General features: G+C 37.4%; 1 protein-coding gene across 19 annotated transcripts in view; it reads left to right on the top strand.

Annotated features, from left to right (window-relative positions):
* MCTP1 (multiple C2 and transmembrane domain containing 1) overlaps positions 1 to 19,054 on the top strand; it is a 767,919-nt gene that overhangs the window by 522,444 nt on the left and 226,421 nt on the right. For 5 of the 19 annotated variants that reach the window (XM_089313020.1, XM_089313019.1, XM_089313026.1 and 2 more), the window contains 4 exons: positions 8 to 119; positions 5,652 to 5,699; positions 8,511 to 8,549; positions 17,652 to 17,711. In XM_089313020.1, coding sequence (XP_089169146.1) covers positions 8 to 119; positions 5,652 to 5,699; positions 8,511 to 8,549; positions 17,652 to 17,711 — 259 coding nt within the window. The remainder of the gene's footprint in view (positions 1 to 7; positions 120 to 5,651; positions 5,700 to 8,510; positions 8,550 to 17,651; positions 17,712 to 19,054) is intronic. The other 14 variants (XM_051853977.3, XM_051853975.3, XM_070056468.2 and 11 more) reach the window with 5 other exon arrangements.

The following is a 19,054-nucleotide window of genomic DNA, read 5'->3' as shown; positions in this document are numbered from 1 at the left end:
ATCACAGGCCCACAGATGTGACCTTGCCGCTGAAGGACCCTCATTATCCTGACCATGATCTTGGAATCATTTTGCTCTCAGTGGTTCTCAGCCCTAAAGAAGGGGAATCCAGGGATGTGGTAAGTTGCCCCACAGCCTCATCTGAGCTCTCCTTTCCTGCTCTCATTTGTTCAAATGTTGTGAGCTTTCCTGTGACCCAGAGATAGCATTGAAGAGAAGCTGCGTATGAAATCCTGGCCCGTCCTTTGTTCTGTGAGTATCCTGCCTATCACCGGTCCCTGCTTATTCCGTCTTTTCAACTCAACTTCCCTGTTGCACACTCCGGATCAGAACCTCTTGTTGTAAATCAGGTGTTCCTTATCTGTCGACTTGCATCTCTTATCGTAAGATTTTTATTTCTCCATCTCAATGATGTCTTCCACTCAGTATTTATTCAGTGAATACATTTATTAGTGAATTGAGTATTGGGAATATTAGTGAATTGAATACTGGGAATTCCACATTGAGATACACGGACCCTACTGTTCTAACTGTGTTACTAAGTATACCATGACAAAGAAGAGACGCTAAAATTATAACAGAGTTTCTGCTCTTTGGTATTTGTTTACTGAATGCTAAGTGACTACTCGTCTTCTGGATGGGCTTGCATACGGGTATCACTCATTTGTTAGCACTGCTGTCTTCCTTGCACACCATGCTGCTATGAGAAACTGACAAGGGATACTGAGAAGCCAATTACTCCTGTACTGTGTAAGTGACATTGAAAAAGATCAGTTTTGATCCACATCAGTATGCTTACCAGTGCACCTGCTGCCACATTTTACCAGAGATAATTTATTAGGCTCACTGTGCATTCATATACCTGGGAACTACTCTAACCAGCTCTGGTTATGACATATTTTAGTGATAGGCATAATTTTTAAGGCGAGTTCAAGTATCCTTTTCAGCAATGTGTATTTTGCTGTTCTAAAAGAATGCCCGACTCAAGTTGGTATATATTGTCTGCTGAAAAGGTATCGGCGACAGGTCCCACAGCTTGCAGGTGAAACTAGTGAATTCCAGTTTCAGCTTTGGAAGTGTTCTAAACTGATTGAAAAATCCACCCTTTCAAGAAGTATTGCTCTTCATTCTTTAAAAAAAAAAGTGAACACATAAATTCATTCATAATATTTGCTAAATATGGTGAAAATTCCACACTTTATTCACTGAGGAAGAAATTTTTCTTTTCAACAACTATTGTCAAATACTACCTACAGTGAGAACTTAGCATGGTGAAATTATATACACATGTGTGCTGAGGGAGAGCTGAGCGAGGAAGATTTTCTAGAGAATGTTTAGAAATGGAAGCCCATCATTTTAGAGAGCATGAATTCAGTAGATATTATTTAACTCAACACACACAAAGAAGTCTATCCTAGCTGGCCAATCATGCATAGGAATAAGTTATAAATATTGATTTTTGCTCTGTTCAAGTAATTCTGGTATTCACTAAGAGCCTGCTATAAACTAGTTCCTGTGCTAGATACTAAAAATAAAATAGAACACTGGATCCAATTTGGTGATCAAATAATAACAGGAAAAAGTATAAAATGGCAACTGTTTTAAATGCCATGAAAGTTAGCCATATATTCATGAAGAGCAATTATAGGAAAATTTGTTCCATTCTGGAGGACAGGTTTTCTACAAGGAAGTCAAATGGAAGCTAGAGTACAAAGTGTGAGGTGGAGCTAATAAGGCAGAAGCCAGGAAAAGAGAAGGCATGTCAGAGGAAACAATGCATGCAAAAGCCCTGTGGCTGGAGATCATTCCAAGAACTGGTAAGCACTGGAGCTTAGAGCAGGTGGAGGTCAAGACCATTCAGAGATCTTGGTGCTCGAGGCCTCTGGAGTGAGAGGGAGCTCAGACTCTACAGAGTCCATTGGCCTTGCTAAGGTTTATGGTCCTTTCCCAAGAGCATCGAGGAGCCATTGAAAAAGTCTGCCAATGGGAAGTCTCAATCATATCATTTGTCTTGCAATATCTCCATATTTCTGCATTGTAGAAAACAGATTGAAGGAGTAAAAATGGGTAATTGGAGACCAACCAGGTTGCTGTTCTGTGGATCCAAGTGAAAGATGATGGAGATTTGAATTAGACCTGTCAGAGGATGAGATGGAGGAAAATCTGTAGGCTTATCTGTAGGAAGTAAAACCAACGTAACTCAGTGATAAAATATTCTTGTGTTGGGCTTCTTGTTATGTTAATGAAGAGCAGCACTTCATAAATGAAAATACTTAAGTACCTGAGCTCCTGTGTGTCCACCAAAGCATCCAAACGTGGCAATATTACTGGAGATTGCAAGGGGACAACAGTTGCTATCGTCTTTTGGGTGATTTGATGTTGGATAGTTTGCTAAATTTTCATATTAAATATATCCTTATTAAATACTCTGGCCTCAAACTGAGCATTTGGGGGATCCAGTCACTGTTAGGAGATCTGATGATTAAGCTACTGAGTTGTTCTAAATTATGTAGAAATAAGTGTCAGCACAGGCAAAGTCGTTCCCAGCATTATTTTTTTCTTCACAATCCTTATAAAAATTCTTTGATCCATGAATGCTCACAGTTTTTAGGTACACCTTCCTCATTATAAAAACATTACCTAAAAATGTTGTAGTGCATGGGAGTGGATTATTACTGAGTTTTCAAATATGAATAGTGGAAAAAAATGAAGAACTTGAAGGAGTTACCCATCAAAAATCTGGTTTTATTTGTCTTCTTTGCTCTTTTTTCCTTTCTCTTCATCCTATCTCTACAGCCACATCCACACTTATCTAAAGAGTTCACCCTGATATCCTCATGCCATTTTCTTGACTCAAATCCTTAGGCTACCCTAGATTTTTGGGAAGAAATTCTTTACTGCCAGGTGTTTTTCATTCCAACTTCTCGCCCTCCCCTTTCAGAGCCCCTGATGGTCCTGGATTTATCCCGTTGCCTCAACTGGGATATGAGGTCCTTTTTCCTCCCATCGTATGGTTGACACTGCCTGGTTTCTTCTTCATCAAATAATCAAGAAGCTTATCCAGGGCTCAGCAAGGGCACGGAGGCCACAGTCTTTCCCAGAGCCAGCCTCTGGCTGGGAAATACTTCCCATTGTGACCTCTTGTCACACTCAAGGGAGTAGAGAGAAGGGTGATCCGTGGGGCTACGCTCGCTCATCCCTGTGGGTGTCATCAAAGCTGGGTGGGTCCTGGGCCTGGTTGTGGAGAAGCCAGCTGGGTGAGGGGGAAGGCAGATGGGAAGAAAGGTGCCCCAAAGGAATCGTCACAGGGATCTATATCCTAGCTAATATGTTGTCTAGGACTTGAATGTAGGTTTTGAAATGTATGCCTTGCTCTATGAAAATTCCCAACAAACACATACAAACTTGCTTTTTATTTCTGTGTTTTGTTTTGGCCTATTTGCCATTCTACGACTATTTAATTTAAATATCTAAAACTAGTTATTAGATTTATGAATGCCCATCATGAGGTTTTGAAACTCTGAACAAGGACTATCTGTAGGCATCTATTAAAATAATTGATCATTTGCCAGGCATCGTGCTGGGTGTCCCATCCTGCCTCCTTTTTCTTCCATGTGTCCGGTGCCCTGATTCCCAGAGACTCACGATGAGGAGCTTTGCATCTCCCCAAGAAGCAACACGTGCTCCCTCACTCACAATCCCTGTCCCAGCCGTAGAAACTCCTTCACGGTTCACCATCTCTTTAGTTTAAGCCTTCTTTGGTGTCATCGACCTACCTAAAATATGCCTGACCTTCCCCTCACGTCCACCCCATATTCCATCACTTCTAGGGATCAGGGGATATGTGCATAAAACCTTTCTTCCGGTGACTCCTCTCGAATCCCAGCCTAAGAACCTGGTTGTTGTCCAGTGGGTTGGAGGTGAATCTTTGTGAGGATTGGAAGGGATGCTGACAAGGACCAGGGGAGATATTTTAAGTTGTTTGCTCTTGCTTCAATATTCAAATCCCTGTGGTTGTCATATCTTAACTCATCATTAAATAATTTAATTTTTGGTTTTAATTTTTTTAAGATTTAGTTATTTATTTGAAAGGCGGAGTTACAGAGAGGCAGAGTTACAGAGAGGCAGAAGTGTATGTGTGTGTGTGGTGGGGGAGGGGTCCTCCATCCGCTGGTTCACTTCCCAAATGGCCACAATGGCTGGGGCTGTGCCAGTCCGATTCCAGGAGGCTGGAGCTTCTTCAGGTCTCCCCCATGGTGCAGGGGCCCAAGCACCTGAGCCATATTCTGCTGCTTTCCCAGGCCATCAGCAGGGAACCAGATCATAAGTGGAGCAGCTGGGACTTGAACCAGTGCCCATATGGGATACTGTGGCTTTACTCGCTATGCCACAGCATCAGCCCCCATTTGTAAATTCTTAAAATTGGTGTGTTAATAATGATCATCTGCTTAAATCAATCTAGAGGGCTCAAGGCTTTCTAATGATGGCAATGAGTTATAAGCCCTTCACTGTATTTTCTTCATTTTTAACATGTCTTGTGTTAGCCAAATGTATTTCTGTGGGCTCTATTTGAAGTTTTGTAGTTAAAAACAATCAGAGATCCAGCCTATCTTCAAATTAAATTTTCATATGCCTGAAATACATAACATATTTCTGCAGTGAAAATGGCATGCTGAATTTTCACAAATTACCCAGCCACAAATCTTATTTTGAGAAATTCAAATTAAAAATGCAGAAAACCAGAAATCAGTTATTGAATATGTCTCAATCCATTTAATATTCAGAATGGTATATTGGGAAGGAATAGAGGGTTGTTTTGTGTTTGCTCTAGTACACTACAATTAAAAGAACAGTTCTGTTCTCTTCAATTATTAGCTTACAAATAATTTAAGCCTTTGGGACGGATGAATTTTAGTTCAAGAGCCACACATTTATTCTTATGCCTGTGTTTATAAAACTTTGCTAAATATTTTATGTGTTTTAAAATGGAGAATGGAAAAGATGAGTTTCAAGAGCCTCTAACAGATTAATCCAAACAATCAAATAGGACAGAAAACATTAATGTTAAGCAAAATTCAATTTAAAAAATAGGCAGAAATGAATAACTGGAAATACAGAGTACTTAGCATTACAAAGTGCTAAGATTTCTAAATTACTTATCTGGTGGGTTTTTGGGCACTGTTAAATACTGACAATGCGTTCCATGAATAATGCAGTTGAGATGATTTCTCCTTGTGTGGATTGCCAGTTTGGGAAATGGTTAACACTGAAACAGGAGTTGAAAAGCTTCCTAACGCCTCTAAAACAGGCAATGTCTAATTAAAGCCATTGAAGACATGTGTTACGAGTAATAGCAAATATATTTCAGTTTCCTATTGTAAAATCTTCTCCATTGACTTCAGGATTGAATCTTAAAAAATCCAGATGTGAACAAATGTGCATTTTTCTAAGTCTCCAGCATTGTGTGTATAAGAAACCAAAACCAACCTTCACGGGAGCATGCCAAGAGCTGCATGGCACAAGTGTCACTTCTGTCTTGGTTGCATGTCCTGTTCTTTAAGCTGCTAAAATGTGTGATGCATAAATGTGTGTCCTATGTATGGTATTTTAGTCTGATAGTGTGTTTGAGTTCTTTCTGGCTCTTTTTCTAGCAGAGTTCAATCCACAGCTTTCTTCATTGGAGAATCTGTGAAATAAAAGTGAGTTAATTTGTGTTACACACTCTGTTAGATAACCTAGACCTACAAATTGCTTGACTATGGTTTAAGAAGTAGAAAATTCACAAAACATATGAACTGCCCTAGTTGATTTTAATTAGTTTACAAATATATGTTTCATAGTGGTTTTTTTTGCATTTTTCACAATTATTATGTAGTCAAGAAATATACATCTATAAAAGTTGAATATGTATATTTTAAGACATGCATTCTGTATTTTTTGTATATATAGTAACTATATAATTGCCTTAGAAATTCACTACAATAAAAGATGAAAGTAAAAAATTGGATTCAGATTGTGGAATCTTAAAAAATTCCCTTCTGCTGTTTTATCACCAGCCATAGTTTTATGCTATTTATTCCTTTTATTGACTTTAAGTAAGGCTTAGCTGCTAATGAGAAATTTGAATTATACTATAATAATAACATTCAATACTGGCAGCTTCAGAAACTAGTTCATATGTTTCTTCGCTGAACTTAAGATCGTAGAGCAAAAAATCCTACTCTTCTAGAATTTGCTACATCTCCTGTGCTTAACCTTCCATAAATAATCTTTCTGACGTCTCACAGTGCTGTTAGTGATATTGATAATATATTTATTAAAATTCATATACTTTTTTATCTTTCTAATATTGTCAGTTTTATTGAGCTTACCTTAACCCAACTATTATTTAAAAAAAAAAAAAAAAAGCTAAGGGAGGTGCTTAGGAGTAGAATCCTTGAACCCATGGTGGATTTGGCCCAAGAGGCAGGAATTTTGTTATAAAATCTAGGGTCATTCTGAGAGTCACTGAATCTAATAATAAAATTTTAGGGACTGAATCAGGAAATTAATGAATTGGTTCTTGCAACTTCCAAATCTTTCACACTTATACTTAGGGAAATCACTGACATTTTGCTTGTAGCTGTTTTTCAATCTGAAAAAATAAAACCATACATCCTGTTGATAATGCTGACTCTGAGAGGCAGGAAGAGTATCAGCCTTCTGTTTTGTCTTATATGTGGAAGATGAACTGTATGCCGTGCTTCTGAGTCAAGGGCATGACCTTGCCTGCAGTATTGAATCCTTGTGCTACCTGAGATTGCATTCTCCCTAAGCCTCTTTCTCAGAGTGCAGTATTTCCGATAGAATATAAGTTTACAGTAGTCTTAGATGTTAGGTGAAGATGATAAATTCTCCTGAATGAACAGATTTTACTTTTTTGTTTATTAATCTTATTTAACTTGAAATATTGTCCTTAGGAATTACTGCTCTCTGTCCACTGGACCTCTGCTTCCTCAGAAAGTTGGGCATTTATTACCCAACTTCCAATAGGCAGTTTTGTGAATATGATGTGCTGGGGAAGCATTTGCTTTCCAGTTGCCTTTTGGTGATGGTAGAAAAAGTACTATTAATGATTATGATAATTGATTTAATATCAGCCACAAGCATTTATTATATGTCTATTAGGTGTCCATCCCCATTCCTCAATGGAGGAATTTGTTGCTTTAAAATTAGGTGATGTTAGTACTCAGAAAACATAAAATATTCTCTTAATAGCATTTGATAATGATGGTTTACAACTTCCTGTATTTGGTGGGGGTTGGCGGAATGATGGGAAAGTTATTGTAACCTAGGAAGTCTATTACTCTTCCACATTTTGGTCAATATTTAACACAGAATATATGAAGAGAACAAAACTCACCATTTACAGAGAGAAGGAATGTGTCATTATCATTGACAATTTTATGATTTTCGTAATGCCTACCTCTGCATAACTCCATTCTCTTGGTTTAGGTTAAAGATTGCCTTAGTCATTTTATGTCATGCCTTAGATCTCTTCTGTTTTGTATTTTTGTAGTCTGTGAGTGATTTCTGAAAGGGCCCATCTCTACGATGAGTTCTGCTGAAAGAAAAAAAAAAAAGCAGTTGTTAGAGGCACCTGTGCATTTCCTTGCTAGACAACCATGGCAATCATTTCTATAATCCATGTTCTTTGCCCCAAGCAGTCCCGATTCTCTACTTCATCTGCCTTAAGGATGATGGTAAAATGAAGACTAAGCAAAGAGGGTAATCAAGAAGCTAAATTCAGTTAGGAATTTTTTAAAGTGAAGAGAAGAAAGACAATAATAGTTAGCTTTTATGCTTTACTTTATTCAAGACACCAGTGATCTTAGACCTAACTCCAATCTCCAGAACCTGGATTACAACTTCTGGCCACGTGTCTTCCTTAATGACATAAACAAACAAAATTTAAAGGAAAAATTTTAGAGACTTAACTGGAAAACGTATAAATAGTCATCACCGTATGTAGCGTTTTTCTCTGTTGAAAGCATTTGAAGACGCTGGCATAGTTAAGATTGACTGGAAGCAGCGGCAATCCTAAGATCCCCCCAGAAGAATAGTCTTGAAGTGTGTTTGAAAGGAGAAAATTATGAGATATCCACTGAAGGCGTGTGCCTCCTCCACCTGCACCGCCAGAAGGAATGCTGGTGAATCGCGAGACTCAGTCTCTTACTTCCCGGTCAACATAGGGTATTGAAAATTTCCATTTCACGAAAAGATATTGTCCCATTGTTTTATATCAAAAAAAGATAAAGTAACTGAACTCTCACCAGAAAGACTGCCTGAATGTTAAAGGTGCTCATTAGTCCTGTATGCGTGAGCAGCAATTTTTGTCTTGTGTAGTTGTTGCTGGAAACTGTTGGCTGTTTGAAAGGCCTAATACGTGTTGCGTTTCCACTAGAAAACAACTGGCTGCCCTATTCTGTACTTGAGTGAAAGATAATGAAAATGCTTTATTTCGTTTGCAGACAATGCTAATGAGGAAGAGTTGGAAAAGATCAAGTAAGGTAATTCTTAGCATGTGATCTTTCAGCTTTTCTTGTTGAGAAGAACTATCAACTGCTTTCCTGAATCTCTCTCATACCTCCTCAAACTGTACCACAGAATTCCATCACTACTCAATGGTTCTTTTTTTTCCCCATAAACGTTAAGCAAACCATGCAATGCTTTTTAAGTGAGTAGAAATCACACTGATCAACAGCATCCTCAAATCATCCTCTCGCTAATCTCTGGTCACTTTTCAATGTCATTCTCAGCATCTGATCTCTGTTATGTGCACAACAGGGTCTAGAAAATCGCTTTGCTCCAGGAGTAAAACAATGAGGCCGGGGCAGGAGGAAAACTCCAGACAGAAGAAAAATCCATGCAGTGTTTTGTTTCTGTTCACAGAGAGTGGAATATGAGGTTTTCTAACTCAAAAATTCCTCTGTTGCTACATCTTTGGAGATACAATGAGGACAGTTTTCCTTCAATGCCTCTTTCCCTTCAAGAACTAAATGAATCTTGGGAGTGAGGGAATGTATGGTTCTTGTAACATACTAAACCCTGGCTCCTTAACTTGTAAGATGAAGAAGTTATGAAGTTGGTTTTGGATGTGGTCAGTGGTGGTCTACCCCACTCATGGACACAGAAAAATAACAAGAAGCTGAACTTTGTTGTAAATAAGCCTCGAAATAATCAAAGGGATTTTACTGATAAAAATCTTGTTGGCTCAAATTTCTGCTTTAAAAGTCAACGTTTTTTTTACATTGTGACTAATTTTTTTAGACCCTGGAACATACCAATCGTTTTTCTTCCATTCTGATTAAATCATGCTATTACTTAAGTTCTTCTTTGATTTTGTCATCTTTATTACTATGATTTAAGAAAAAACTACTTCTATTGAAATGTTTTTTTTTATATTTGTGATAATGTCTTAATCTGTTTTTCTTAGTAGAGTGGTCCCTGAAGTATTATAGCATTAATAACCAAAAGGTAACTCAAAATACATCAGGCCCTCATTAATAATCACTTTTATCGTTTTAATAACATCAAAAAACTCTTAATAAGAAAAGTAATTGAATGTTTCTGACTCAGTACTCACTGTGTTTTTAACTAAAGAAAATTAATTTCCAAGAAGTTTTAAAGAAACTTTTTAGTTTTCATATTTTTATTACTTTTTTCTGTGATTGTACTTTACAATTAATGTTTTATTAAAAGTATATGTATTTTATCACTTCTCAGCCTTTTGGCTAAGATCAAGTGAAAAGTATATGTATTTTAAAACTTAAAACTTTCCTTATCCTTATTCTATTTATGAAAAAAAGTAGCAGTACATCAGTATGTAGCAATATTCTCTTTTCCAGATATATTTAATTTTTAATGCTAGCACAGGATATTACACAGCAGTCAGTATTAGTAAGGATGATCCATGTTTATTGTAGCTTAAAAAATAACAGAAATTAAGATTCTCCTTTAAAAATATACTCTTGATTTATATTTAATTTTAATAATAAATTACATAAAAATAAATAAACGAATTTTCCTTCAACGTACAAAAAATTTGAAATGAATAAGAACATCTATTTTTAACTAATTTTTTAAAGATTTATTTATTTACTTGAATGTCAGAGTGAGTGAGAGAGAGAAAGAGAGAGAAAAAGCAGAGAGATGGTGTCGCGTCCCTCGACCAGCAAGGAAGACACGACCCGAACTCTTCTTCCAGCAGTTTATTCAGGAACCTCTTTCAAACTTTGAATCTCGCGCCCTTTTTTCTCCCCTCCCTCTTATAGCCATCCGCGCACCAATCAAAAGCGGCCAAGTGGCAAGCATTGATTGGTACAGCAACGCGGAAGCCGGAAGGGAGCTCAAACATCTCCTTATTAGGAGATGTTTGTTTCTCGCCAGTCCTTCCGGGGGAAAGGAGCCGGCGCCATCTTTAGGGCGCCGTGCAATGGCTCCCCACAAGATGGTCCCTCCACTGGTTCATTCTGCAATTGGCCATAATGTCTGGGGCTGGTCCAGGCCAAACCCAGGAGCCTGGGGCTCCATCCTGGTTTCTCACGTGGGTATTAGGGGCCCAAGTGCTTGGACCATCATCCACTGCTTTCCAGGGAGCTGGATCGGAAGTGGAGTAGCCCGGGGCTCAAAAGCATCACTCACGTGAGATACCAGCCTCACAAATGGTGGCTTAACTTTGCCAGCCCCTCAGTATTTATATAGCTACAAGTCTTGGAGTTGTTCTGTGCTGCTAATGATCCATTTATGCATTCACTCTAGTCTGTTTTCAAAGCTTGCTGGTAAAGATAAAGAATCCCTGTATCTAACTCAGTGCTCATTTAAGTGTGTGGTAGATTATATTTGGTACATGTGGCTTTGGGGTTTTAACATAAGGGTTTTTCAATTTTGTAAAATTTACTGGCGATACTGAGTGCTGAGTTCACTGACTTGGTTTTTTTCCTTCAAGAACGGACGGAACACTTGCTCGTTCATTCAGATTTTCACTGTGCTCCAAAACATGTGCCCATGTTTGTCTATCTCAGTGTTGTAAGAGTTCAGGGTTAAAGTCACAATCCAGGGAAGGCTTAGCATTCCAGTTACTTCTTAGTTCACTATCCTTCTGCACTGTAGCTGGACTCTGCCCCCAAATCCTTTCTTCTGGTACACTCTGCTTCCTGGAAAGCTAAGGGATAAGTCACTAACCCATGTAGTTCTCTAAGTTTTACTGAGTCCCTGTTTGGTGCAAATGCATCCCTTTTCCAATTACTTCAAACACCAGAATGCCTGCATCATCCCCTTACAGATTCTTGACCGAGGAAGGAATTTTCCTGTTTTGTTTTAGCAAAGAGGGTGTCATTAATTTGCATGATATTTGAATAGGGTTATCTCACACTGGATGTAGCTTTGCTCCCAGACAAAGGTGAAGTTTCATATACACACGTACACTTCTCTCCCTGGGCATCTTGACTTACAGGAATGAGCTCTCTTGTGTTGTTATGGCAGGGGTCAGTCATGCGGCCTTTCGTCTTGGCATGCCAAGGGCATGTGTAGAACCTGAAACTGATAAACGTGGCCGCACACACTGAGAGCTGGACAGCATCGGTAGAGATTCTTCTCAGTGTGGAGATCTTCCTCCTGGACTTGAGTTCTTTCAGAAGTCACATAACTACAAAGGAAGAAAAATTAACTTGACATTATTTCTTTAATACGCACGTCTCCCTTCTATCCAAGGTGCAACCACTCATGGAATTTCCCGTTACCTAAATATCTACTTGTCATTTTCATCATCTTGACGTGCTGTGATGACATTTCTGTCCTTGTTTTGGTTCCCACACTTCTGTCTTACTTACCATTCTCTCAATGGGAACCCTATTTGCAGCACTCACCCAAGGTGGGATTGCAGGTACTGTTGAGATCAATAGTTTCAGTGAGAGGACCAGGTGATCATAGTTGCTGTTCAGGATCAACTTATATATTATTTGGAGTAACTGTGTTACCACCTAATAACAAGTAGGCAAAAGGTAAGGGGAAACAGCTAAACTTATCTCTGAAAAGCAAGAACACATAAAAGTGTTGCTGTATTTGAATGGTGCTCATATGAGACCGCTGCACACTTACAAATCCTAAAACAGGTCCTCTTCCAGGAGGGGTAACATCCCTTCACAATTTCTGGTTTTCCACAAGCACCCTGTTCATCACACACATTTTAAAGTATGCCCCGCACTCAGCTGTTACAGAAGAACATTATTTTAAGAAGAGAGAGATTGATGTCTCCCTAAACCTGAGCAACTGGATAATTATCTCGGTCAAAGAGTTACATTTATGTGACAAAATGTGTTTTGGCAGAGAAATGGTAATGCCTTGAGTTATTGCAGCATTTTATTCTTTAGAGGAAACTTATCATTGAAAATTTATTCTATGGTTAAATTATTCATCAAGAAAGTTTTATGAGCTCAAAAAAGAACATTCATATGTATTTGTGAATAGATTCTGTGGGGCAAACCAAAAATGGCTCCATGCGATGGTTAGATGTTATGATTTCACACTGTATTGTGTGTGTGCGCCTGTGCTTTAATGAGAAAGAGTGTGTTTACCAATGGAAAGAGTGAAAGAATAATGAACTTATGTGCTTTCATTAAATTAATTATATGAGAAATACTGTTGTGATACTGTAAAGACAAACATGTTGCAATTCACATCCACAATAATAACAGTTTTGAGTTGTCTTCAACAGGTTCGTCCTTTGCATAATATAATATAGACCCCTGTGATATGTCTCATTACCATATCTGCTATTACTTGACAGCTTATGTCATCTTTAGTAATATTCCTTTTTATGAAGATTTTGTTATAATTAGTCTAATTTTACTGAACACTTTGTTCATTGGCTGAATGAAGCAATTTTTAGTAAGACTTTTGGCAAGGATAGCGTTAATTGAAACGAGAGAGGGCTTTCAACAAGTCTGTAAGGCGTAGTCAAACCTGACACCGTGGATGACACATTAAAAATGCATCCGTGAAAGCCTGGGAGTGCTTCAACTTAAGTAACACGGAGAAACAGATTAACACATTTTTTAATATCTCACACAGTCAGAATAATGAAAAAAAGTCACTGCTTAACAATTATCAGGTCCTTGCTAGAGAAGCCTCATCTGTTGATCAGGAATAGTTGATTTTTTTTCAGCTGCAAAAGATGAAAACTTTTTGGTCAACCGTGCATAACCAAGAGGGCTTTAGTGTCTCATTTCTCATTTTACGCTTTTATGTTTTTGAAGGAAAAAGTAAATTTAGTTTTAAAATCCTTATTTTGCTGTTGTTTATACACCCAAATCTCTGTTCTTTGGAAATGCTATGAAGTTATCCTCATGGTTAAGACTCCAGCGATTCCAGAATGCAGCAATGAACAGCAGAAAGCAGTTTGATTATGTGTGGATTTTGACTCCAGTTCACCAAACTACTGAAATTTGGAGTAGGTTCTTTACAACACAGATATTATCATAATGCCAGTAAATATTTGATTATCCCACAAAATACATCAATCCATAATTAAATTTTATCTTGAGATGCTGTTTTCTTACTGTTTTCATATTTACCCATGGGCATAAATATCATACATTTTTATGTATGATAATTCATAACTCCAGGTATCTGTTGCAACAATGGCATTGCATTTATTTGAGTGCTCTTGTTGAATTTTTTAAGTGTTATGGGTCCTTCTGGGAACAAATCTGGATGAGTTGGCGCAACATGCAAGGGCAAAATATAATTTCAAGCAGAGAGTGGATTCCTCCATGCCTGGGTCCTGGATCTGATGACTGATTGGCCTTCACATGGCTACCCTATGTTAGAAGTGACCTGACAGGTTTCCCAAGATCCTTGTTAGGCTGGCCCAGGGGGACTCGGGATAACACACCCATGGGCCTAATCTCAGATTACGCAGCCTTTTCATTAAAAGAAATAAAGTAGACGGTAAATAAGTAGCTAGGTAGGTCGGCAGGCAGGCAGGCAGATAGATGTTAAATTGGATGCAAGTGGGAGAAGATTTGTTGGTTTTAATGTACCCTAAATGTACACAATTAAAACAATTCTTAATTTTGTGACTTCTGTTTCCAAAGTCCTGGTTGACATGGCTGTTGATAGGCCTAGTTGACATCATAAGTCAACTCTGTTGGTAGGATAGAATGTCTAAGAGCCACAGCTTGTCATTTTTTTAAAAGATTTATTTATTTATTTGCGAGGAAGAGTTACAGAGAGCTTGAGAGACCAGAGAAAGGTCTTCCATCTCCTGGTTCACTCCCCTAATGACCACAACGGGCGGAGCTGAGCTGATTTGAAGCCAGGAGCTTCTTGTGGGTCTCCCAGGCAGGTGGAGGGGCTCAAGTGTTTGAGGCATCCTCCACTGCTTTCCCAGGCCATAGCAGAGAGCTGGATCAGAAGTGGAGCAGCCAGGACTTGAATTGGCACGCATATGGGATGCCATCACTGCAGGCGGCAGCTTTACCTGCTACGCCACAGCACTGGCTCCAAGAGCCACAGCTCTGGTGAACAGTGAATGCAGTCTGGCCAGGAAGTTTATGTAAGTGGTTTATTTGTGTACTCAGTCAGTTTTTACTCTTTTAAATGCCCAAAATAGCATTGACAAAAGGAAATTCTATTCTTATAAATACAAGCTTTATATTTAGGAAGGCCGGCTGAGTTGAGTCTTACATTTGAATCTGTAGGTTCAGAATTTCAATTTATTGTGAATATTATAAGTGATGAATTATAGTGTTTAAAAAGTGTACACATGAAAGTAAATTTTAAAATATCAATCAGGATTTAGTGGCTAATTGTTATTCTATCTGATAACAAAGTCTTTGAAATTTTCTATATTAATTTTATATAGCATCCCAGAAAATAGCATCATATGCATTTGTTAGGAAAAACATTAACGTTTAGTTTTATTTCCTTAAGAAAAGTTTATCTTAGAGGTTTTTGAATCTAAAATCTGGTTAATTTGTAGATGGTTACTGTGGTAGATTTTTGGAGACCAAAGTAAATCTAAATAAGATATGCTGAGTAGATGTTAATTACTTTAAAAAATGAGGGACCTCAGTAGAAATAAGTTCATTAGTTTGAATAACTTCAGTCATTTTCTGTTGTCAGTTGGGTGCCTCTAGTTTTTGTTTTTTTCCTTTAGCTGTAACTGCATAATTTTAACGCTTTTTCAAGGGTACGTTCCCTCACATAGCCTCTTTCTTCATGAAGACTGAACTGTAACTAAATTGTGATCTAAGACCATTCTGCTCTGGAATTCATGAATCTTTTATGTTATTTTTCTTTCTCTCCACAATGAAATCAGCACTTTTGTTTAGGGCTCATTACTGTAATGCTAGGTGTTTTGTTATTGCTGCTGTTGTCATTGTTATTATCATTAGAAACTCTGGTGATAGGAAGGCCTTGGCTGACTTGTAAATTTCATGCCCACTCAGAGCGATAAATGACACAAGGGGTCACAAGGAGATTAAATCGTTTCATTTGAAATAAAGGCCTAAATTTACATGGGAATATGTGTTATAAAGTGAAATTGTTGTTGATGAATTGCAGAGGTAATTAAACATGGCATGAAAAGTACAGCCTAGGGACTTCAGTGGTTCCAATGTGGCTAATATTTTTGTTTCTCAAATTTTAAACAGAGAAACTTAAGTCCTAAATCTCAATCATTAAAACTCCCACTCTGCTCCCAAATTCATGAATCTCTTTTTAGATACTAGACACACAATTAGGTCAAGGCCCTCTGCTTTCGTCTCAGAAAGGTTGAAAAGAATGAAGTTGGTGCAGCTTCAATATTAATCACCTTAGACCACCTAAAACCCAAATGAATTAATAATACTCTTAAATGTTAACCGATTGCCTCATTTGCTAAAAATACCTTGAGTCCGGAGCCAAGAACTTTCATCTCTATTAAAGTTGCCTTAACACATTTACATTAAGATAACTCGCTAAGTTCTGTAACTTGTCATTGACTCAAGTCATATAGGGAGAAACGATTTGTGTAAGACTTCAGACAGTAACTTTTGTATATTTGAACATTTTTAGACATGTTGCTAAATATACTGCTTAATTAAAACAATTGCAAATCCAAGTAAAGAGCACTGATCATTGAAAAGGAAAACACACATGTTCTTTAAAATGAAAAAGTAGCATAGCATCAAAAAAACTGTAGTCACTACATCTAAGGTTGGTGCCCCAGAGTCCAAATACAAGTATATTTTCTAGAGATTTTTTGGTTTGCTTAGAAATGGAAGTGATGCTAAAGTGTGACACATGAAAACCATAGGTAGAAATATAAATGAATCATTACTCTATAGTGATGGTAAAATAGCGTGTTAAATGCAAGACTGTTTCTTGATTATCTCTTGACATGAGTCATGCTACGTGACTGAAACTAATCCAAACTAAGAACTTGGGGCAAAGGTTACTGGTTTTATTATGGAATAGATTTTATGTTGGGGAGGGAAAGTACAGGTAGATTACTTAGATAACCCTTGATGTAATTCTAAGTCTAAACTTAGATTGCTCAAAATTGCTAAACACCATAAAGTATTTTAGTTTATTATTCTTTTCTAGTATGATTTGTGGTATCTTGTTGGCAAGGAGTATGTGCCCCCAACCACATGTCATTCTGAGTGACCAGCAGTCAGTCAAGAACTTTTACTGAGCATTAGGCATCACGGGAGGTGCTGGATCACTACAATTTCAGTTGCTAAGATGAAAATCATAGAATAATCAAGGTGGTGGCAACACTGCTTCCTGCTCATCTCAGCATCAAAGATCAATACTTTTCCATAACTGTCATCAGTCTCCCATAACTTGATCATAACTCACACCCAGAGACAAAATGCAAACACCTAAAGTTCAAAGGAGGTAGGTAATTGAAATGATCTGTTTAAAAATGGCTAACTATATTTTTTACCTGCTGAATTGAAGTTGATTTGACTTTATAAAGATCTGAAGATTAGGGAATAAAATATCCAGCTTGAATCCACTGCTTTTTTGTAGCCTGTAGCCCATCTTTTGCAACATTAATTTCTTTTAAAATTACTTTGGGAACGCTCAACCCAGTCATTTACATTCTATTGTATAATTTTGTAATATTTTAATAAATAATATATTATAAAATTAGGAAATTTTTTGCAAGGAATTAAGCCAATTTTGACTTGGTACATGTTTATAAGTTAAGATTTCAACTATCTTTTTTAAAAAAATGTTCTGAAGGCCTATGGCTAACACAATTATTTCTAACGGGGACAGATAAATCTTAGATTATGCTTAAACAGTTCTGCTTCCTATAATGAAACTTCAGATTCTGAAATTTACTAATAAACAATTAAGAAGAAAGAGGTAAGTGGGCTCTTTTAAAAATAACAGAAGCAATTCTCTCTAAGCTTGATTATCATTAGTATTACAGATGAACAGGAAGAAATTAATTTATTCTTAGTTTCTAAATATCCAAAGTATCTTTAGGACATATACGTTTTGGTTTTTAATTTGCTTTCATTTTATTTCTTTTGGTTTTATTTGTTTCTGTTTAGAATACTAAGTATTCGCAAAAAGTCCCAAAATTTGGCTAAATATTTGTTTGTTTTTAGGAGCTCTCAGAAAATGAAGTGGTCGGATCTTATTTCTCTGTGAAGTCTTTCTTTTGGAGGGTAACGTTGAAATCCTTTATATTAATATTCTTGATTTTTGGTTCTGGGTAGTAGATCTGAAAGTTCAGTGTGAAGTAGGAATTATACTTTTAAATATAGGTTCCCAGAGAGATGTATTCATTTATTCTCTGGGTTAACTTTTGTTCTTAATCATCTGTGTAACTGGCTCTTCTTTCTTCATCTGTCTACACTCAGAACTTCATATACTTAGCGTATTTTTTTGGTCATTTCTTCATGGGACCACGTTTATTCCAAATTCTTAATTCCGGAGACTTTCAAAGGATCTGATGGTGCTGTCTGAAGCCCCGTTAAGGTTCTTTTTCCCTTTTGTGAAGTGGGGTAATTTTCTGTTCCATTTCTGTTTGGGAAGAATTTGTTTCTATTAACAATGATGTTACATGAGGTATATAGTAGATATTTATGATACAATCGATATAGTCAACTCTGCTTTTGATTTAAAGAAGAGAGAAATGAAAATGTCATTGAGAATTTGTTTTAAATGCCATTGCAATTTAATTTACCCTTTGAGGACTTCAACATGATGAGCTCTGTCGTCCATTTTGTTTCTCTGCTGTAATTCTGCATGATGCACAGCACGATTTATGACTAACACACTTAGTACTTACCTTTAAGAGCACCCTTCTTTGGAAAATCCACATGTGAATACATAGCAGTAGAAATTGCAATAAAAATGCTGTATTCTTGCTGCTTGGTCTTTTTCCTTTCTTGGCTCTCAACCTGCTCATGACTGCAAACTACTTTTTCCTTTAGAGTTTTAAGATTTGTTGCAGAGTGGTGGGTACCAAATTAAATAGCACAGTGGTCAGTGGGCACATACAAAGCACCTGTACTCACTGCTCCTTCTGCAACACTTTCTTCATAGCCTTTTACAGTTGAGTGCAGGTTTACAGCTGATGTAGCTTTTGCCTCTTCACTTCCTTTCCATCTACTGTCTGGGTGCCTTCACTGAAGTTATTCTGCAACGTTGCTAAAATAATAGTAATTATTACGTATTCATGGATTGTTGCTGAATACACAAGGTGACTATTTTTAAAAGGTTCCATAATCTTCAATTGGAGATAGCTGTTTGAAAAACTTCTTTTTCCCAGTGTTTTCTTAAGACCTACAGTAGTGATTTCATATGGCACTCTTGCTTGAGAACAGAATTAGAGGATGTCTTGTGTTAAGTTTGTTCCACTTGCAACGAATGTGCAAATGGATGGTTGTGAGCAGAGATTTGCTACCAGGGCCAACTCCATAATCAATACTTTTTTCAAGGGCTTCCTTTGCAGTGGCTCTTTCAACACCTTCTTTCCACTTTGCTATTCCCAAATTTGTCTTCT

This window comes from Oryctolagus cuniculus, chromosome 14, assembly GCF_051225735.1.
Source record: "Oryctolagus cuniculus isolate XC-2025 breed Fujian yellow rabbit chromosome 14, ASM5122573v1, whole genome shotgun sequence".
In the NCBI taxonomy this organism is placed as follows: Eukaryota; Metazoa; Chordata; class Mammalia; order Lagomorpha; family Leporidae; genus Oryctolagus; species Oryctolagus cuniculus.
Note: the sequence above shows the minus strand (reverse complement) of the source record. Positions and strands in the feature narration are given on the sequence as shown.